Source organism: Prunus mume, linkage group LG6, assembly GCF_029339155.1.
Source record: "Prunus mume cultivar Tortuosa linkage group LG6, ASM2933915v1, whole genome shotgun sequence".
Classification (NCBI taxonomy): domain Eukaryota; kingdom Viridiplantae; phylum Streptophyta; class Magnoliopsida; order Rosales; family Rosaceae; genus Prunus; species Prunus mume.
The window spans coordinates 731,783-755,550 of record NC_142703.1 but is presented as its reverse complement, the minus strand read 5'-3'; the positions used below and the strand labels follow the sequence as shown (position 1 = coordinate 755,550).

General features: G+C 37.7%; 1 protein-coding gene and 1 pseudogene across 1 annotated transcript; both read left to right on the top strand.

The window, feature by feature from the left end:
• The first annotated feature begins 710 nt into the window (after positions 1-710).
• On the top strand, positions 711-8,714 carry LOC148915754 (protein PSK SIMULATOR 1-like; annotated as a pseudogene).
• Positions 8,715-20,098: 11,384 nt separating this feature from the next.
• LOC103343198 (sucrose transport protein) lies at positions 20,099-23,371 on the top strand. The gene is given in 5 exon segments (XM_008246866.2): positions 20,099-20,397; positions 20,400-21,490; positions 22,628-22,691; positions 22,811-22,854; positions 22,971-23,371. Coding segments are annotated over 5 exon segments (1,533 nt in total). The 5' UTR covers positions 20,099-20,249; the 3' UTR covers positions 23,157-23,371.
• Positions 23,372-23,768: the final 397 nt, after the last annotated feature.

Below are 23,768 nucleotides of genomic sequence, written 5' to 3'. Positions count from 1 at the left end.
TTGCAATGGTAGGGAAGTTAGGGTTAATGAGCTGGTTTCACCGAATAAGCCTCCTTATTAATTATGCTTGTGACCCTCTCCCTAGGAGAGCTCTGTAATCTTTCATCTGTGGAAGGAAGCTGGTGATGCAAAGTCCAATCAGAAATCAAGGTCTTACCATTTGTCATTGCTTTCAGGTGAATAATTAAATTGGATACATCTTTAGAAACCAGCAGAGTGTGGTAGGTTTTGAGTATAAAGATTCAGAGTGCTTTATTAGCTTCCTACAGAAAACAAACTTGAAATTTCAATATGAAGAGGGCAGAGTAATGAATGACAAGAGGCCTATTAAGTTTCTCTTTACTCTATTTAAATTTATAAAAGCAGATCAAAGGGTTAGTTCATCCCTGTTTTATGGCTTGTTTATGTCTCGTCCATGTTTTTGTACATAGCTTTTGCTTTGAATAAAATATGTTTCTTCTAAAAGAAAAAACAAACTCAATTGCTCAGAAAACATCTGGTATTTATTGTTCTTGAAAATGACGATTAATATTTGCCTCTAAACTATAGTTAGGAAATCAAAGCAAATGTACGTGGGGTTTTGTTAACGTCTGAAACTGCATGTTCAAGCCTCTCCCACCTCCTTATTGTATAAAACATTGCGAAACAGTTTGAATTTGACCTACCAACTACAATGTCATACTGTTATCACTGTCTTTTCTTAGAAATGCAAAATGTCCTTACCGCATAATAATATAGAATGCAATCTTTGGTTCTGATATAAATGTTCCAAATGTTACAGATAAGTTGTTGAGTAGACTAGTAAGTTGCTCGTGTTATCGGTTTCAGAAGTGAGCTCACTTTTGGGCAAAGCTGGCATCACTGGGTTTGGGAAGGCTATACAATTTTTGGACAGTCTTGGTAGCAGCATGACAAATTTGACCTCCATTGTTGGTACCTCAGGAATGTCAAGGAAAGAGAATACAATTTCAATTTTGGCTTTTGAAGTTACAAACACAATTGTCAAGGGTACCAACCTGATGCAATCCCTTTCAGAGGATAATGTCAGACATTTAAAGGAGGTGGTGCTACCATCAAAAGGGGTGCAAACTTTAATATCTAGAGATAGGGATGAGCTCCTGAGAATTGCTGCTGCCGACAAGAGGTGGTTAATCAGATATCATTTATGTTTTTTCTGTTTTCGGAGTGAGTATTTCTTGTTGTTTATTATCACCATATAATTTCTGGTTATTTTTTCATATGTTTGTTACATTAATGAAAGAATGTTATGCGTTCAACATTGGCAGATAAGAACTGAAAACATTTTCCAGTGACGTTGTGCGTTTTGGAAAGCATTCTAAATATCTGAGGTGGCCCAATTTGGACTTCTATTTTGAGGAGTGATGTAATACTAATGAATCTTGTGACTCTATTTTCTTGGTCATTTACAACATTTAAATTGAGATTCTCATGTGTTCCACCTGCAATTTTGTGTTATATTAGGATTGGTTCAAAAGTTACACAACAGAAGCATTTCAAAAGGCAAGCACAGGCAGATATGGAACAATTGATGACTTTAGTTCAGTCAACAGCAGTGAGTATTTACATGTTACTGTTATATAGAAAATGCTGATCTCTTAGTTACAGCAGTATCTGTTGATGGTTTAGCTGTGAAAATCCTATACCTGTTTATCACGTTACTGTTGTATCAGTAACAATATCAAAACACAAATTCCTTTTCTCACCCGCGGAAGATCTATATGTATACACAGTACATCTTTTCTTTGGTTACATGAATTTTCTACTTTAACATTGTAATTTTTTTGCAAGGAATTGGATGGAGAACGCATTCATTATCTCCTTTTCACACTTCACAGCTTTCCTTGAATTAATGGCAGACATGTATTGTCCTTTTGAACTTTACTGAAGAGAAGAAAAATTTGTTTCCTGGTTTCAGGAATTATGTCATGAGTTGCAATTGTTGGACAGACTGGAACAAGAGTATCAGCATAGGCTTAAAGAAGATGGGGCAAATGCTGCTAGAAGAGATAACCTACAGCTTGGTCTTTGACAAATTTCATTTGATTCTCATATTATGGCCTTGTAGTTATTAAAAATAAAAAAATAAAATAAAATAAAATAAAATTTGTTTTTAATTTGTGATGGATAGCTTTAGAGAGCTTCAAGTTCACGCAATAGATTTTTAAGTTTTGAGCTGGCATTATTTTTTTTTGCTATAATTTTACTTGTTTATTCTGTTTGTATCTTTCTTTCTGGCTGGACCTGGAAAGTAAGGCACCATTTAACAGCTAATTTCTGTTTTTGTTTGAGTTCAGAACATGGGCTTTCCTAATTTTAAGAGCAGACTCCTCCCTAGTTCTGAATTATGCATCTATATTCACGGGGGTTGCTATTGTATCTTTGTTGCTATGAGGACAATCAGAACTTTGCATAATATTGTAAATAACTTGACATGTAGGAGACAGCCTTGTAATTTTAAGAGCAGATGTAGAGATGCAAGAGAAGTTTGTAAGCAGTTTAAAGAAAAAATCACTCTGGTCGAAGACTTTTGAAGAGGTAGCAAGTCAGTTTGCTTTATTTAGCTCTTTTTAGGTGCATACAGGAAGGAATTATGTACAATTTAATGCTTAGGAGTATTGATGATCAACCTTGATGGCTTTCTTGTCTACAGAAGCAGTATCGTGTGAAGTATTATTCGAGAAACCCTATCTGAAATCTTGTGTTTACAAGTTGTCCAAAAGCTTGTAGATATTGTAAACTTTCTACATTTGGAGATCCATGAAGCTTTTGGCAGTGCTGGTGTGCATTTGAAATATTTGATGAAATTTCTATTTATTGCCACTGGCAGCCCAGCCTCGTTTATCCTTTCATCTCTTTATTACTGTCACTGTTGTTACAATGGCTTGATCAAACCAAAAAAAAAAAAAACAGAAAAAAAAAAAGAGAGGTTATAATGACATTCTGTCCACCATTGGTCATCTTGAAGCATTTCATGTTAGGAAAAATCTGTAAATGTCTTATACTATAGAATCACTATATTATAACACAACTCTAAAAGTAGACAGTAACAAAATATGAAAATTGTATAAACAGGAAGATATGAATTAAGTACAAAATACTAACTTTTATTGAAGATAGAGGCTTGCGTATTCGCAATCCTAAAGACAGAATTTCGCCTCTTCTCAGCTTGAAGTTTAACAGGCGTCTATCTCAGGATTCAAAAAATATTTATTTTATTTTCGGGCTAGGTGTATTTCTTTTATTTTTCAGAGACCCCAAGAGGCCCAAGGCCCAAAGCCCAAGTCTTGATTATTTATATATTATTATTAATCAAGCAAGCCAACCATGATAGTCTTCACTACCAAGCCCATCAGCCCACCAATCTTATTTAATTGGTGTCTTGGTTTCATGCTTATAAAGCATGTGGAGCCTTTTGTATTCTCCAATGTGGGACATTTGCTTTCAAACTTCCAACAATACCCCACATTTGAAATGCAAATGTGTTTTTTTTAATACATGCAGACTCAAAAAAAACTGGAGAAGAAATTAGATAAAATACACATCAGGATAAGTGTCTTTTGGACTTGAACTTTCCCTAGTTTAGACGTATCGGATCTACTTAATGAATCAGTGGAATTCACAACCTTGAACTATTCATTGTTTTGTAGTAAACCGAGACAATACGCCACACATGCATCAAATCTATACACTTAAGTTCATGCGGTTGTGTTCATTTTGGTCCTGAACAAATTCCAGTTTCATAGGAGCTTTAGAGAATGTAGTCATGTAATTCTCATAAATGCGACCCCACATTTACTCCTATATAGGTAATGTTAATTAAAAGTATTTTGCCATACTTCTTTTGAATATCAAAATATTAATGTCATTAAATGTTTTGTACAAAAACATACCCTAAAAACTTCTGCAGACAACACACTTTGGTCATAAGAATGAGTAAATAGTGTGTTCATACCTTGAGCCATTCCCAACTAGTTTGCCTATTGAACTTAGACCATGGGATCTCCAATCAGCTAGGGTAGGGTTCCATCATGTTAGCCCATTGTTATATTGACATTAAACCCATTCCCATCAACGCATATTTAATTTGCCCTCTAGGTAGGCCTTTTGTCAAAGGATCAGCTATGTTTTCCTTTGACTTTACATAATCTAATGAGATTATTCCATCTTTGAGCAACTGTCTAACTGTGCTATGTCTTCGCCTTATATGCCTTGATGTGCCATTGTATATCTTATTTTTGGCTCTTGCAAAGGCTGCAATATTATCGCAATGAATACATACAGCAGTTATTGGTTTAGGTAATAACGGTATATCTTCCATAAAGTTTCGAAGCCATTCTGCTTCTTCAGAAGCCTTGTCCAAAGCTATGAATTCAGATTCCATAGTTAACTGTGCTATACACGTTTGCTTGGGTGATTTCCAAGCTACTGCTGCCCCTCCACACACAAATACATAGCCACTAGTGGATTTTGTTTCACTTTCACCAGAAATCCAGTTTGCATCACTATATCCTTCTAAAACTGGTGGATAACTTGTATAACGCAATCCATAATTTATTGTGCCTTTTATAAATTGTAGCACTCTAATCAAAGCCTTCCAGTGATCATCAGACGAATTGCTAGTATATCGACTAAGCTTGCTAACTGCATATGCTAAATCAGGCCTTGTACTATTCATCATATACATTAAGCTTCCAATCACTTGAGAATATTCTAGCTGAGATACTACATCTCCACTATTTTTAGCTAGATGAACTGATGGATAAAAAGGGGTCACAACGGATGGATCATCAAAATCACCAAATTTTCTAAGTATTTTTTATGCATAATGGGACTGAGTCAAAAAATAACCTTGTTTGGTTCTTTGAACTCTAATTCCAAGTATGACATCTGCAAGTCCCAAGTCCTTCATATCAAAACTTGAACACAACATTTTCTTTGTAGAATTAATAATCTCTTTGTTAGTACCCATTATGAGCATGTCATCAACGTATAAACATACTATGACACATGAGTTCTTGAAACTCTTCATATACACGCATTTGTCACTCTCATTGATCTTAAAACTATTTGACAACATAACATGATCAAATTTTTCATGCCACATTTTTGGTGCTTGTTTAAGTCCATATAATTACCTAATTAATTTGCACACTTTCTTTTCTTGTCCTTTAACCACAAACCCTTCAGGCTATTCCATATAGACTTCTTCATCTAATTCTCCATTCAAAAAGGCCGTTTTAACATCTATTTGATGTATTCCTAGTTTTTATATGGCTGCTATAGAAATTAATATTCTTATAGATGAGATTCTTGATACAGGTGAGTGTGTATCAAAGTAATCCAGCCCTTCTTTTTGTCTATAGACTTTTGCTACTAGACGTGCCTTATATTTGTCTATAGAACCATCACCTTCAATTTCTTTTTGAATATCCATTTATGACCAATTGGTTTATTACCAAGTGGTAAGTCAACCAATTGCCAGGTATTATTTTGTAAAATGGAATCCATCTCACCTTTAATTGCTTCCTTCCAAAGGGAAGCCTCACTTGAAGCCATTGCTTCCTTGTATGTTTGTGGTTCAGCTTCTGACAAGAAGGTTAGAAAATCAGGTCCAAAATTTCTTGGGATTTTCGTTCTATTTCCTCTTCTTGGTTCCATTTCGTTTTCATGAACCCTGATGAAGAAGGAATGTCACTTTGATTTTGTTCAAGTGACCTCTTCTTATTTGGATAGGACCTATTTTCTTTGTAAGGATAGATATACTCAAAAAATTCTACATCTACAGATTCTATGATAGTAATAACATGAATATTAGAAATTTCATATTTAACCACTAAGAATCTATAGGCTGCATTATTATTAGCAAAACCAATGAAGACACAATCTACTGTTTTTGGTCCAAGTTTAACTCATTTAGGCAAAGGTACTTGAACTTTTGCAAGGCAACCCCACACTTTCATGGTTTTATACGTAGGAATTCTACCTTTCCACACTTCATAAGGAGACTTATTAGTCTTCTTATGTGGAATTTTGTTCAAGATTGTATTTGCAGTAAGTAAGACTTCACCCCACAGATTGTGTGGAAGCCCTGAACTATTCAACATGGAGTTAATCATGTCCTTGAAAGTTCGATTTTTCCTTTCTGCAACACCATTTTGTTGAGGTGTATATGGAGCCATTGTTTGATGAACTATTCCATGTTGAGCACAAAATTCAGAGAAGGCTATAGACTCATACTCTCCTCCTCTATCAGATCTTAGAGCTTTAATTTTTCTCTCTAATTGATTTTCAACTTCAGCTTTATATGTCTTGAACATATTCAAAGCCTCATCCTTGCTATTTATCAAATAGACATGTAGCAAAATTTACTGCAATCATCAATGAAAGTAATATAATAATTCTTTCCTCCACGAGTTGGTGTTGATTTAAAATCACAAAGGTCTGAATGAATCAAACCCAGCAACTCATTAGACCTTCCAAAAACAGATTTGAAACTTTGCCTTGCAAATTTTGATTCTGTGCATATTTCACATTTATTGTTATGATCAATTTTAAAGTTTGGCAGCAACCCTAAATTGATCATTCTATCTAAACAACGGAAATTAACATGTCCTAATCTAGCATACCAAATATCACAAGACTCAACAATATAAACAAAAGCCTTATTTATTTTATTGATAGCATTTGTAGCCAATACATTAAGTTTGAACAAACCCTCAGCCAAATAACCCTTTCCCACAAACATTCCCCCTTTAGTAAGAACAAACTTGTCTGATTCGAACACTAGTTTAAAGCCCTTATTGCTAAGCAATGGACCAGACACTAAGTTCTTCCTAATATCAGGGACATCAAGTACATCTAGAAGGGTCAGTTCCTTCCCAGAGGTAAATTTCAGCAGCACCTTTCCTTTTCCAGCAATGGCAGCAGTTGAGGAATTTCCCATGTAGAGTTGTTCTCCGCCAAAAATTTCTTGATATGTAGAGAACGTGCTCTTGTCGCCACATATGTGCTTGGTTGCACCAGTATGATCCACCAATCTTTTATATCCAGACCATATTGGTTTCAGCCACTACAACAGCCAAAACATCTTCAGTTACATGTGCTTGATTATTGGCAGATTTGGCAGAAGCTCCTTGTGAGGACAATCTTGTGCCTTGTGTCCAACTTTTCCACACACCCAGCAACTCCCTTTTATTTTCTTAAAGTTCTTGCTAGTTGGTGCTAATTTGTTAGAATAGGACTTGCCTTTATTTTTTTGGGAATTGTCTTTTGGCTTTCCAGTAGAGGTTTTGCCTTCAACAATGTTGGCTTTGGCTTCAGAGGAAACACTATCCACTTTCGCAATAATTCTGTGATCCTGTTCAACTCTTAGTTTCAGAACCAAATCATCCGGGGTCGTGTCAGATTTCTTATGTTCCAGATAGATCTTGAAATCATTCCAGGAAGGAGGCAACTTCTCTATGATTGAACCCACTTGAAAGTTCTCGTTCATGTTCATGTTTTCATTATGCAATTCAAGCATAATGATCTGGAGTTCTTCCACTTGATTAACCACTGACTTGGAGTCTATCATTTTGTAATTCAGAAATTTCCCAATGACAAATTTCTTTGTACCAGCAACTTCTGTTCTGTATTCTTTTCGAGATACTCCCACAATTCCTTGGCAGTCTTGTATGAAGAATAAACATCATACAAGGTGTCATCCAATGAACTGAGAATGTAATTCCTGCAGAGAAACTCAGAATGTTTCCAAGCATCAATAGCATTAAATTTGGCTACAGGTATTGGATTCTCTGTTGCCACATGAACTTCCTCTTTAACTACATGAGCCAAATTTAGTGTTGTCAAGAAAAACAGTAGTTTTTGTTGCCAATGTTTGAAATCCACCCCTTTGAACTTCTCTAGTTCCTTAACATGAGTTTTGACGCCATTGACATTGACTATATCAGTCATCTTCATGCCACTTACAGATTCTCCAATGTGGGACATTTGCTTTCAAACTTCCAACATTTCATAGGATAACAAACTGTTTTTCTTCTGAAAGAAAATTATTGATTAGCGACTTCCATTTTCCATTTCCATTTGATAACATACTATTTTTATTTTGAAAGAAAATTATTGATTAGCTTCTCCTATTTTCCATTTCCATTTTGATTTACAATTCTGATTATTCATCTCTCCTACCTCTCTTTCTTGCTTTAAATATTAAGTTTTTAAGCACAAGTTGCTCACGAGTTTAATAAAGTTTTTGATGTCTCCCCATCTCCTCTGCAGATGATGAACCTGTGGAAAGTTCTTGGAGGACCCATAAGAAGTTGGGGCATCTGATCAGCCAGTCAGGGGCTAGTAACGGTGGAATGTCGTCAACTCCTGTTAAAACCCTAAACCAGAAGATAAATCTGTTATCTAGACACACAGCCAACGGTTCATTCCCCGTTTTGACAGATAAAGATCAAGAGATGCTTCAAGATGTGAGTAAGAGCAACTTGAGGCTCAGGATGAGTAAGAGTCAGAATTGTGCCTCAAGAAACGCCATGTTAAGCAAACAACATAGGCTGAGTGAGAGCATCCGAGACTTCCTATCAAGTAAAACTATGCGTAATAGTATCATCTTTTGCCTTTGCCTTGATGGGTGCTCTAAGTTTGCGCCAAGGGAGATGATGCTATGTGAGTTTGAAGCAGATGCTGAGTAACACAAATCACCTTTGTAAATGTGGAATCAAGGGTAATAATTTACCCTTGTAGGAAAATATTAGTACCTTCACTTTATGTACATAATACTAGACTTCTAAACACTACATATATGCCCATTTTGTAATGCTGGGATATTTATATGTTCCATTCATAATTAACAAAGTAGAAGACGGGACTTAGAATAAATACACATGTATATTATTTGCCCAAGTTTTTCTTAAGATATAGTGAAAATTCGGCATTATTTATTTAATAGAAGTTTGGTCGAAATGTGACAGTATGGACCAAATTGATATGAAAATCAAAATATGGACCACATTAATTGATTTGAGAGTTTGGAACCAAACTGAATATGTAACACCCCGACTCAAAATTTATTTCCTGTTTTAATTAATTTGAGTGAAATTACGAATTCACCCTTAGGATAGGGGTATTTTGGTCATTTTCTGATTCGGAGGGAAATTGGGAATTTTGATTGTATCGTTGCGTAGAGCATGGCAAGATGAGTCCGTAGACACGTAGTGGGCTTGAATCGGAGTTGTAACGAGAGAGTTATGATCAAATGAGACTCAGTGGCACAATCGTAATTATTTCAAAAAGGGATTTTTGATAAAAGTCAGAAATGCCCTCACTTCTCTCTCTCTCTCTCTCCTTCGCACAGCCTCTCTCTTTCTCCTCCACGACAGAGCCAACCACGCTTTTGGCTGCCGTTCTCGTCCGCCACCAAAGATGACGGGCCGGTACCAAAATGATCACCAATCCCGCCTTCCATCCTCACATGTTCTCTAACGCCAGACGGCAGCCACACTTTGTTGGATTTTGCAGAAAACCAACCAGTTTGAGAGGAAAATTTCAGTCCTTCGATCTCTCTCTTCCGGCCTCCATTTTTGGCGATCCAGGTATGGAAATCCACCTATTCCTCGAGTTCTAGTTGATGGTTGAGTAGGATTTCATTAATTTTGAGCTTAGATTGTCTGATTTTTGAGTTAGGGTTCGGCTGATTTTGGGTTCGCGATTCCGGCCACTTCCGGTCAGTTTTTGGGGTAGGTCCAAGAACAAAAGTAGTTCCAAATAGGGTGTTTTATCTAGGGTAGGAGTTTTGAGTTGAGATTTGGAGATTTTCCGGCAAAAGGTAATCGTTTTGGACACCCACGGGGCATGTAGTGGCGTGTGGGCACTGTAGCTGAGGAGCATTTTTGTCCCAATGGGATCCTTAGGTTGTTACGAGTGCGTAGTGGTGCTCGGATCCCAATTTGGATACCGTTAGAGTCCCGAACGGATATCTCATATTGCACGTTATCCGGGTAGGCTAGGTTTGGACCGTTGGATGGTCTTGAATTGATAATATGTTAATTTAGACATCCTTAGGGTCGTGTAGGATTCGACGGATCATAAAACGGAGTCCCGAATACTCCGGAAATACCAACCCTAGGGCTAGGGTTTCAGTAACCGTCTAATCATGCGATCGTGAGCGATCCGACCGTCCGATTTGTACCAAACTTGCAGGGCATGTGTCCCAGGTCTTGTAGAACCTATAGGGACTTTCGAATCAAAATTTGGAGGTCGTGGACCCGACGGGCCCGTTTGACCAAGGTTGGGTAGTTTGACCTTGGGTTGAGTGTGAGACTTCCTAGGTAGTGTTACCTTCCTAGGAAGATTAAAATGACCGTAGTGACAGGCCTTGATTGTATGTTGGTTATGTGGGATTAGGATATTAGCTATGGTTCGAAATTGAGGGATTATCGGATGCTATACCGGGGTTGAGGTTTATACAATAGTAGATTTAATATATAGTTATGTGTAATTGTAAAAGTATAAAAAGAGTTTAGAATGTCAGTTTGAAGTGCTATACGCACTACCCTAAGTACCACCCTGTGATATGTTTGTGAGGTCACACGTGTCGTAGGAGTAGCGGTGTGTTGACAGACCCCATACACTGACGTTGGTATATCCGGCGTATGGGGAGATATGTGACATTGTGTTGAGGTCGCATGTGCCGTAGGAGTAGCCAGCGTGTTGGGACCCCATACTTGGCATTGGTATATCCGGTGTATGGGGAGATATGTGATATTTTGTTGAGGTCGCACGTGTCGTAGGAGTAGCCGGCGTGTTGCAGACCCCATAGGTGGCGTTGGTAGATCCGGCGTATGGGGAGATATGTGATATTGTGTTGAGGTCGCACGTGTCGTAGGAGTAGCCGGCTTGTTGACAGACCATATACGTGGCGTTGGTATATCCGGCGTATGGGGAGATATTGATATTGTGTTGAGGTCGCACGTATCGTAGGAGTAGCCGGCATGTTGACAGACCTCATACGTGGCTTTGGTATATCCGGCGTATGGGGAGATATGTGATATTGTGTTGAGGTCGCACGTGTCGTAGGAGTAGCCGGCGTGTTGACAGACCCCATACGTGGCATTGGTATATCCGGCGTATGGGGAGATATGTGATATTGTGTTGAGGTCGTACGTGTCGTAGGAGTAGCCGACGTGTTGACATACCCCATACGTGGCATTGGTAGATTGGGCGTATGGGGAGATATGTAAGATTGTGATTGGTGAATTGTGATTTAAATTAAAAAAGGTTTAGGAAAAGAATTACGTGTGGCATGATTCCTTAGTAAGGGTACGTAGGCAGCCTAGGATAGCGCCTAGGTGCAGCCGCGGACTAAAATTCACTTAGGAGGCTAAGATCTCGAATGTTGGATAGTTTGGAAAGTTAGATGATAGCGGTTGCATGCTAAAAATTTGGGAAGTAATTTATGTTATGTGAAGGCCGGAGGTCAATTAGATGAATTGCATGAGATTATCTTGTGCATGCTGCCAGTTGGTGATATTAAATGTGTTTTATGTAGGTTGAAAAATTTGGGAAAAGTTCGATATACAGGGGAGACTACTGCCGAATTTTCGGCAGAAAGTCTCGTGCCTTAGTCCTCTTTGGCAAAAGAGGACATAGTTTTAGTAGGTGGGCCCGACATCGGGGTGATGTCGGGAATCCACAAGATTCATCCTGTTACGAGAAATTCGGGGCGGGTTCTGTCAGAATACTTTTTAAAAGTTTAAGGACCATTTGTGATAAATAAATAAAATCATTTCCTTGAGGGTTTTTATCACAAATGGTCCCTAAACTTTTCAAAGGTCATGTTTTTTTATACAAGCAATATTGGGGAAGGGATAGTCGAACCTAACACCTTATATGCAGGGATAAATGTTCTTAACCACTTAACCTATAAGCTCATTGCTACACATATTCATAATGCTAATTCTAAGAGTGCAGAAGGTTTGAAAATAATTGGACTAGACTATAATCTAGTAGTCGTTTAGGGTAGACATTAGATTTATGGATGCGATAACTTTTATATTTGTAATGAGTTTGAAACTTACTTGTAATTAGCATCATTATAGTGGTATAGCTTTACAACATGCTTTACCCCATGATAAAAATATTTTTATAAATACCTTAGCGTTTAGCCAAAAAAAGAAATTTCTATGAAATTTCTTTTTTTCTTGACAAGAAAAATATCTCGGAAGGAATAGACATCACAACTCGAAGGAAGTAGAAGCCCATTTCCCAAAGTAGTAATCTAGAGATGTTTAATTGAATGAAGAATGATGACTCAACGACGGCAGCACAGCAAGTGGTTGCCATTTCTTACGTTGTAAAGCTGTCCAGAGTCAATATAGAAATCTTTGCAGTTTCTTGGGACCGGAAGCTCAAAAAGGATAACGTCAAGCAACTGCACTTCTTCAGCATTGACCACAATGGTCAGCAGCATCATGCATTATTGGTCTTTGTCGTTTTGGAAAATCAGCATATACAACTTATAAACAATTGCTAGAATTATCATGCATGTGACAAAAAGATGAAGCTGCATGATCGATTTCAAACAAACACATCACGACTCTAGTGTATGATAATTGATATGCAGTTACGCTTTGAAGCATGTGGTCTTTCCAAGTCATAATAATTTGCGTGTATAACGTCATGTATTCATAATTTCATTTGTATTTAAATAGATTTTTTATCTCTTCAATTTATTGTTTAGTTTCCCATTTTAATCTAAATTCAAAATTGATACAGAAATTTTCAGCTGCCAAAGGTAGAAAAAGTTCAACTTAAGCACAACGTAGGGTCTAGCTAAGTGGAAAAATATCTTGAATTACAGATCAGTGATCTTATATTCGAACCTCCATGACACCTTGACAATGATTGTGTGAGAAAAGCCTCCTCCTCCAATATCGCTTATATAAAAAATTTAGAACCAATGTCAAGGTCTCATGAGGGTTTGTTACTTGAAACCACTGGCCTGCAAGTCAAGGCTTTTTCCACTAGGTTAGACCTTGTTGGCTAAAGAAAACCTAACTTTAGGTTCGATATACTCACACATTTTGAGACTTTTCATGTTTTCTTAAAATTTCCTAACGTTTTAAATCGTTCCATACCCCTTCCGTCAAAATGTCATCTTAAAATTGTTGACATCAACATTAAGACTCTCCAAATGGCAAATATACTCTTAGGTTTAAGTATATGGACACCCCCTCCAATTTATCATGTTTTCAGATAACCACTTGAGATTTCAAAAATTACATTATGACCTTGAGAGGTTTTCACATGCTTTCATTTAACCTTTTGACTAAATCTCTTGAAACTAAAAATATCATTTAGGCGAGTAGGGTATAGCTAAGTTGGTTGAGCTCTTCCATCTCCACCAATATGAGGAGAGGTTCGAAACCTCCAGGCACCCAATGATATTTGTATAAACCCCCTCCCCCAATCACTTGTACTAAAAAATAATATTATTTAGTTATAATCATATCACCATACTAGATACTAATAAACAGTCGTATTTTCAAATTTTTTTAATATTGCTAATCTTTGAAGAAAAACAAAATTAACTATTACGCAGTTTCTTTCGGAGGGTAAAATGTGGTTGTAGGTTATGTCAATGTTTCATTGTTGAGGAAACTGAGTGAAAATTTGAAGTAAAAAAAAACATTGACTTTAAACCCAAGACCACTTGGGAGGGGGGAAACTCACACACACGCACACACACACACACGTACTATGGGGGCTTCAACCGAAGACCACTTGGGAGCAGACCAAAGGCCTAGATCAATCCAACTAACACCCCATTGGTAAAAGCTTCATTTTTTATGAGTGTGATGTTTTAGGGAAAAAAATGTATTACTAAATTTAATAAATATTGATGTATTATTATATTGTCATGATGCCCTTTTTTCAGTTATTAAGGGGTTATATGAAATTACTATAAAACCCAACGACATTATGTGAAACTATGAATAAACTTCGAGGTGTGTGTAATTTAGTCTTTATGGTTAAATATGTTATTTGGAAAAAATAGTAAGAGACAAATTGTGGTTAAAGGTTATGTGAATGTTTTAACCTTAATTTTGTCTTCGAAGAAATTTATAAAATATATATATATAACTTTTACGAAGTTTCTTTCGGAGAGTAAAAATTGTGGTTGAAGGTTGTGTGAATGTTTTAACCTTAATTTAGTGTTTCAAGAAATTTTTTTTAAAAAAAAAAGTTGAACTTATACTAAGTTTCTTTCCAAAAGTAAATTGTCGTTGAAGTAGTAGGATTATGTATCTCACCATTTCAGTATGACAAGTTATCTTAAAAAATGCACATAATAGGATTATGTTGGGATTATCTTTTACTCTATCCACATCCATTTTTTAGCACCAAACGTGACCATAGGGTTTTCTAGAAACACGAACAACTTAATAGGGTATTATGGGCTTCTAGATCCTCAATGTGCCCAACAATACGTTATGAAAGGGATTTTCTGGGTTTGACACTAAAACATTACCAGCACGTTCTACTCAATCGTCATGGTTGTTGGCTACGTCCCTTGCTATGCCGATAGAGTCTACACTCATCTCCCTTTCACTATTGTGGGGGACTTTTTGTTAAGAGCTACAATGGGCTTGTTGGACTGCTACATGGTGGATCAAACTCACTTTCACCCTTGTATTTGAGTTTACAGCACCATGGCCGAAAACAACCCTAAAAGAGTTGAAGTCTTAGGGAGTGATTTGGTCATCTCCAACGGCTCCTTGAGAAGTTAATGGGGTAGAGAATTCCATCTCTACATAGGAATTTGACAAAGGACATTAGTGGCACAAAACATCAATATACTGCAGGTGTTGATGATAAGGATATAGCAAGTTGCAGCAAGGACGTTGTTTCACGATACACTCGAGCATATGCTAGATGGACATATGAAATAAAGCAGGTGCTAGAGGAATGTAACTTGAGTTCGAACTTGTTCTAAGGATGTGGATAATATAATATCCGTATTCTAATGGATGGAATGTGTTAGTACGAAATTCGTATTGGCATTTCCTAGACTTTAGTATAGGGTGAAAATTAGTTTGTGAGGAATTGTTATTGAATGCTTTGTCACTACTCTTTCAACCCCACACTTCCGAGGCATGCCCTGACCATATGAGAATCTTGACATCAGGTAAATCATGACATAATCACGCATTCATTATAGGATTCCTAGTTGGAGTTATTTTCACTCAAGTATTTTTATGTTAATCTTATTTCTAATAAGATTAGATTTTATCTCTTGAGATTACTTTCCTAGTTCAACTCTATTTTAATTGAAGTTAAAATATTATCTTTTCCTATTGTGACTCTGCACGTTGCTTACCTCTTAGTTAATTTGGTTTAAAGAGAGGCGTCATTACTTTGAGTCCAAGGTGAATCAAATCTCTTATTGATGATAGGTTGTGGTGCAATAGGAAGTTTAATATTCGTGGCCTATTGGGTTTCTCTCCCATCCCATGAGAGAGAACAAGTCTTGTATAAAAGATCATGTGCCATTCTTTTATTTGTAGAGCTTTTGAGATATTTGTTTTGAGCATATAGAATTCTAAGAAAAGCTGCTGTGCGTATATTTGAGATAAATCATCAAGTGTTCAATGTTTACTTGGTGATTTATCAAACACTTTAATCATTCATATTGCATTCATATGCATGTCGGTGACTCATACGGTTGAGGGCACCAAGACCGTGGTGGCGGTTTTCCTCCGGTGAGCTTGAAGCAATCGTGGCGTATTGCGTTCAACATAAGGAGTGTCGAAGATCATCCTGTGATGAAGTTGAGTTCTGAAGAAGTCGGTAAACATTATCTAGAATGTGTCTAGGATAAGTGTGTGAGTACTTCTTGTAATCATCGCTCTATAGTGGATTTGTGTTGGACTGAGGAGTCCCGTGGATTTTCCCCAGAGGTGGGGTTTTACCACGTAAAATAATTCTCTGCGTGTTCTTTTATTTTATGCCCAGCACGTTACAGGATTGATAAGCCATATCAATCCTGCTACCGAAGTTTATTTTTATTTATTTGATTAGAATCTTAAATTGGCCTATTCACCCTCCTCTAGGCATTTTGAGTCATCCTGCAGGTATTTTCAGAATGAATAAGACATAGCTTAACTTAACATGAGAGACTTGTGGTGTGGGAGCTAAGTACCCATAAGTTTATCATAAAATAAAATAATAATTTATAATGCTTGGGTTAAGAGAATGTATTGTGGAAAATATCTAAATGGTGTTTCTCATAGTGGTTTTAAATAGTGGATGAAACTCAGGACATGGTGTCCAAAGGCTACTTGAAAGAGAGATAGATTTGGAAAGGAAAAAGCTTGGAACTTTAACTCGACTATATCTTCCGGCAGTTTTGGAATTTCTTCTGGCAGCTTGAATTTTTTTTTTGAAACAGGGAAAGATAATTTTGATGCTTGAATCTTAGGATGGTGATTTGTAGAAATATTTGGGTGGTGTTTAGGCTTGTAATGGTGTTTTGAGAGAAAATGAGCAGAATGGAAAGATTAAGGTTTGAGCTTTTTGTGTTTCCATCGGCTTGAAGAGAAGCTTGCTCATACTACCCTAGGTTGGTTTTTTGGTAACCCATCATGGGCTATAAAATGGGTCTAGTAGGGCCAGATCGGCCCTAAGAGGGTTTAGATCAAGCTCTACCCATCATGGGTTTTTTCAACCCTAAGGTTTGAATGGGCCGGATAGGGCTCGTCCTATTTTAAATAGACTAAGGTCATGCCCCACCTAAATGTAATCATAATTAAGAGCATCTCCACCCATAAGGGCTAAGTCTAGGGTAAGGACAAGCAAGGGCTGCCACTATTCATGTGAATAGTGTCAGCCTTGCCATTTATGGTTCCACACACGAGGGCTAAGTTTAGGGCAAGTCTAAGGCAATTACTATTCACTTAAATTTATTTTTTAATTTTTATACTTAAACCATTGATTTTGATAAGCTTTTCAGATAAGATTTTCAATTTCCAAGTGTTAATATTTATCGTAAAATCCTCACCTAAAAATCAAGATAACATTTTCGGATAAAATTTTGAAATTAAATTAGTGTGGAAAGTGAATAATATTGGTAGGTATGTATAGAAAAAATTTCCATAATTTTTTGATATTTTTTTTAAAAACATTTTGATATTTTTTTCAATTTTTTTTAGCCAAAAATTGGACAACTGCTGGATTGTGCAAGATTTTTTTATCGGAGGCTCCAGGAGAAGTTACATGGCTTGTAACCATTGGGCAATGTGGGCTTGTGGGTCCAACAGTAAAAAAAAATATTTGAAAATCAGCCCCAGTCAATTTCTACCTGTGGGCTTGCAGGCTGGATTTCTGCCTTAGTCTGGCCCAGGCTTCAGAGGAGCCTTTTGCCCGGGTTAATGCCTAGCGCTGGAAGTGCTCTAATTAAGGGTGGTGATTTTCCCACTCCACTTTTATCCACCTACATTCCCTTTTATTTTATTTTTAATACTTTTTACTATAAGATAAAAGGGAGTGTAAGTGAACAAAAGAGGAGTGAGAACATACAATTTAAACAAAATGGAGTGTAAGTGGATAAAAATGAAGTGGGAAAATCAGTATCCTTAATTAAATGCAATAACAATTAATTAAAGAAACCATAATTAACTATCAATTGGAGATGTTGCAAGCAGAGTACTACTACGGACTCCACTACTAAAGCAGGGTATATGACCTCTTCAGAGGTAGAGTTATTTGGATGACGAAGTTCATTACTAAACTTGGCGTGGTTCCAAGCATTGAGTCGCCAGTTATCTTATATTGTGACAACAATGGGTCGGGCCCGTCCTATTTTAAATACACTAAGGCCATGTCCCACCGAAATGTAATCATAATTAATTAAAGAAACCATAATTAACAATTAGTTGGAGATGTTGCAAGCAGAGCACTACTACGGACTACACGACTAAAGTAGAGTATATAGCTGCATCAGAGATATATGTTTCCTTTAGGCGGGAACGAAACATAAAAACATTAGTGGTTCTAAATGAAAACCTCTATAAGAAAACCCTAAGAAAAGAAACTTTAGATTGGCCTTCCTCCCTTCCCCCTCTTCTCTCCTCTCCTCCCTTCTCAATCCCACAATTTTCTCCTCGCTTTGTGGTATGGAAGCAGCCGTTGTGAAACGTTGTCGCGTCATGATAGTCGTTGCTTTGGGCCTACGTTCACAAGGATTTGGCTCTAATTGTTAGGATTCAACATGCGTTTGGTGTTGCAATGACGGGAATATGCCGGGTTGCGTTGGGTTCGGTTTAGCCACTACGGCACTATCGGCTTAGATGGTATGGCTCTATGGCTCTTTTCGGCTTGCTCGGGAGGATGTGGAGGGGTGATCTTACTTCTTAGTTTATTTGTCTAATAATTTTAATGAACTCTTTAAGAGTTTGCTGTCATTTGTTAGTTTTATTTCTTTTTAGTTTTTGATTTTCAATATGAATATGCCGTTTTTGTCATTTGCTCAACCAATTTGTATTGTAAGTTTAAGTATGATTGGTTTTGGTTGCTGAATAAGATATTTTAATCAGTTTGTGGGTTTTGCGTGATTCTCTCCATATGAATTCAACTTGTTGTTAGGTATGGTCAGTCGCGAAAATTTATTCATATTTGGCACCATAATAGCTTTGTATTTGTTTCTATTCCTCTTATCAATTAAATATTATTGCTCTTTATTAAAACAAAAAACCAAAAAAGAGTTGCAATCTTTTAACAAGAAAGAAAGCCACCTTTGAAACATAAATTTTAAGCTGAAATTGTGTTTAAAATCATACTTTTGTCAAAATTAATTGTTGCCAATAACACATGTTGGTTACATAAAAAAGGTTCTTAAAGTAGTTCAGAAATATGGGATTTTCTTTAAAAGTGTTGATATTAACCTTTTGTTCACCACAGGAGGAGAAATGGCCAGCTGTCTTATTTTTTTAATAGCAATGTTAAACATGTCACATTTGCATACCACATTGTGTACCACCTTTCTAATAGAGGTGGAGCCCATCAATCTGACAATGGGGTACACCACTATTAAAGAGATGGTATACAATTGTAGTATGACTAGTATTTTTATTTTTGTAATGAATAATGCTACTCTTACCACATTTGTATACCACATCTTTATACCATCTTATGTGGCAACTGGTGGACAGCCACATCAATTAAAATTATTTGATATTTTCTTTTATTTTATGATTTATTCAAGTATTTGTTTTTCTAATTGCCTTAATTAAAATACACTTCATTGATTTAATTGATGTGGCATATAATATGGATATGCCACATCATGTGGTATAGAAATGTGGGATAAAAATATGGTAAGTGTAGCATTACTCTTTTGTAATTCAAAAAATATGTGGAATATCATTATTATCCTCGCGATATGGTTTGTAGAAAAAAGGCCTCAGGTAGTGTTGTAATTTTCAAACTTCTCAAGGCTTGTTTGGTATATTTGGATCCATTGAAAAGTCAATTGGGTTTTTTTCTTCGTATTTTGGACCACATTTATTGGCTTAAATGTAACACCCTAAACCTTGAAAAAACCTTACCCAAAACTTTTGAGTTGTAGAGAATTCATATATAACAATGAAAGGTTGTCATATGAGTTACAGATTGCGAATCTACAAGTACAAAGAATGGGATAAATGTCCAGCATTTCGCTTTTGGTTTTCTTTTTCTTATAAAAATTGGCATGTGACTCCAAATATTCTTTTCCTTATCAGGATGAATAATTCTTAGACGAATAAATAATAATTATGAATAAATGTTTATATAAAAATATTTATATGCTTTTCAAACATATATGGGAACAAAACAAACAATCATGCCATAAAGAGAAAGTATCTTTGTAAAAGCTTTGTCATGGAAATGACGAGGACGAAAGAAAAGGATTAGACCGTAATTAAGCCGGAAAGGAAGAAGAGGTATTCATGGCTGTTTTCTACTCTTGGCAACAATAATTCAATGTATTCCACGACTCACCCTCTGAATCCATTCATCAACTTCAAAACGGATAAGACCGAACCTCAGTCGCCTCCCTTAATAAATTTGCATGCAACCAACACACACAGACCACATCTCACTCTCTTCACTTTCCACATCTTCTCTCACTCAAGAAATTTCCCCCTCTTCACCAGCAGAGCGACATAGAGAGAGAGAGAGTGATTGTAGTCATGGAAGTTGAAACCACGAAGTCGCCGTCGCAGAAGGCAGCAGCCCCGCTGCCCAAAATCATATTAGTCGCCTCAATTGCCGCCGGAATCCAGTTCGGGTGGGCCCTACAGCTCTCCCTCCTCACGCCCTACATCCAGCTCCTCGGCGTCCCCACACCTGGTCCGCCTTCGTCTGGCTCTGTGGGCCCATCTCCGGGATGATCGTCCAGCCCATCGTCGGCTACCACAGCGACCGCTGCACCTCCCGCTTCGGCCGCCGCCGCCCCTTCATCGCCGCTGGCGCTGGCCTCGTCGCCGTCTCCGTCTTCCTCATCGGCTACGCCGCCGACATCGGCCACCTCAGCGGTGACTCGCTCGAGAAGTCGACCAAGCCCCGAGCCGTCGCCGTCTTCGTCGTCGGGTTCTGGATCCTCGACGTCGCCAACAACATGCTGCAGGGCCCGTGCCGTGCTCTCCTCGCCGACATCTCCGGTGACGACCCGAGGAGAATGCGGACAGCCAACTCCCTGTTTGCGTTCTTCATGGCGGTCGGCAACGTCTTGGGGTACGCGGCCGGCGCCTACTCCCACCTCCACAAGATGTTCCCCTTCACCATAACCAAAGCATGCGACGTCTACTGCGCCAACCTCAAGAGCTGCTTCTTCCTCTCCATCACTCTCCTTCTCGTCCTCACCATCGTGGCCTTGACGTCGGTGAAGGAAACGACGCCGAATGATGGCGTCGTCGCGGAGGGGGAGATCGAGCCCCAGTCGACGACAGCTAAGTCCGTGCCGTTTTTCGGTCAAATGATTGCTGCGTTCAGGGAGCTGCAGAGGCCAATGCTCGTGTTGCTTCTGGTGACGTGTCTCAATTGGATTGCGTGGTTCCCGTTCTTGCTGTTCGACACTGATTGGATGGGGCGGGAGGTGTACGGAGGCCAAGTTGGGAAGGGGCGGTTGTACGACTTGGGGGTGAGGGCCGGTGCGCTTGGGCTGATGCTAAACGCCGTCGTTTTGGGTTTCATGTCGCTTGCCATTGAGCCTCTGGGCCGGTGGGTTGGTGGGGTCAAGCGATTGTGGGGCATTGTCAACTTCCTGCTGGCTATCTGTTTGGCAATGACTGTTTTGATCACTAAATTGGCCCAGTCGAGTCGGCACGCTGCTATCGCTGCCGGGCATGGCGGAGCTGAGCCCCCGCCGCCAACTGCCGGTGTCAAGGCCGGTGCACTGACGCTGTTTGCGGTGCTGGGTATTCCTCAGGCGGTAAGTCACTGTTAATTACTCTATAAATCTAATTTTGGTAAGTTTATTGCAATATGAGATATTTATTACCCAAATATTTTGATTGATATTTGGTGGATAATGTATTAGATATGGTAGATTAGTACAAAATAATTCTGTGCATAAATTTTTTTTTCTAAATTTGGTACAAAATTATTAAATTGTTAGAAAATTGATTTACAAATTTTAAGGATTTTTCTATCAAATTTAACGTTTTACATTTGATATCTCTCTCGGAAATCCTCATAGGGGTATGGAGCCACTCACCAGGAGTGTACACCCATATTTTTATCATTTCTCTATTATATTATATATAATATATAGAGTTTGTAATAAACAACTTATAATTTAAGTTAAAATTTCATCTAAAATAAATTAGATATGACTCAATTAAAAATATTTAGCTTTAAATATGCAATTATTGAATACTTCTAAGTTTTATATATTTGTATTTTCTACTTCTCAACTTTACAATTCTAGCTCCGCACCGTATGGGGGGAATCAAGCTTATCCATTGTATGCATGTGTGTTTGTTTTGTTTTATCCCATGGTCATTTAGTGCATGCAGATAAGGTTTTACTCACAATAGACACATCTTACCAGACGCATTTACTAGGAACATTTACTAGGATGAGAGAGAGTTATCAATGCCATTTAATTGCATCAAGTCCGTTTGTCCTGTACCAAAATTGAAGGCATCTAACATGCGGTTTCAACAACAAATTAAGTTATTAATTTTATAATTTTGTACATCACATTTTTAACCCCCAATTTTCCCCTGGTTGCCTCTAGCTGCTTGGTTCAGCTAATTTAATTCCGGACCAGCACTTGCTTTTCTCTTTTTCTTCTTTTTTTTTTTTTGGGGGCGGGGTGTGGGGTCCACACCCCATGCTATTCTATCCTTTTATCACTATATTTTCTTAAATTAAACATTGCCAGATGGCATTCCACAGATTAAATGTATCCATCCATAGTATATATTATGTATATATTTGGAAATTAATTTCAGGAATATTTATTTATTTAAATTTGAATATTGTTTGATAATATATTAAAATAGGAATTACCTGTGAAATCATGGTTTTGTTTAATGACTTCCATTATTATCTTCCTTTACAGGTGACCTTCAGCATTCCCTTTGCTCTAGCATCCATATTTTCTAGCACTTCTGGTGCAGGCCAAGGTAAAGCAGCTTCTCCCTAATTGACTACTAATTGACTTATTAATTATGCAGATTCTTGAGTAGAATATATTTTCTTCTGAATCATCTATTAACATTTGGGTATTTGAATTTATTCACAGGGCTTTCTTTGGGAGTCTTAAACCTTGCAATTGTCATACCACAGGTAATGCATGCTTTCATGATCACTTATGATTAAGCTTGGTAGCAAAAACTAGCGTAGTTATTTACGCACGAACCCTAAACCGTAAACCTAAACTTAATTATTGAATGAATTTGCAGATGTTCGTGTCAGTAACAAGTGGACCTTGGGATGATTTGTTCGGAGGCGGGAATTTACCAGCGTTTATTGCGGGAGCCGTAGCAGCTGTAGCAAGTGGAGTATTGGCTCTCTTTATGCTTCCATCCCCGCCGGCTGATCTGCCGTCTAATAAAAATGCAAGACCTATAGCTGCTGGGTTTCATTGATTTTCTTTGGCCCAGCTAGCTAGCTAGTTATATAATGTGGAGTTGATCAACTCTTTTTTTGTTTGTTTTTTGTTTTTGGTTTTTTTTTTTAAATTTTCGTTTTTCTTTTTCCCTTAATCTTAGCAGGTTTTGTATAATAGGAATCGAATGCTGTTTAACTATATTGCCAGCCTTTAATGGCATAGCAATTACTGTATCCATGCGTAAGCATCATATATAGTTGCAGTACTGTTTTCATTTTCGTATGACAATCGTATGACAATCATTTCTTTTAAAAATAAACAATACAAATACAAATTCAATTCAAGACTGTACATGTTTTCTAATCTTCCAATGTGAGACTACAAATTTCACCTCAAACTTACTTTCCAAAGCCAATGGGGGCGGCGAAGCCCAAAGCGAGAAGTGCAGCGGTTGCTATAGTTGCATACAATGGGTGGGACTAGCAAGCCTTAAACGGCCATGCTAGCCATATGAAGGCATCCCATTTGTCCGCGATCAGTTGCTTGACATAAAGGGTACGTAGGAAGAGCTGCAAGGCCCCACCGAATTGGGTGTTGACAGAAATGAAAGTAAGATGATTTTTCGGAGTGGGCTTGCCTTCAGTTGTGT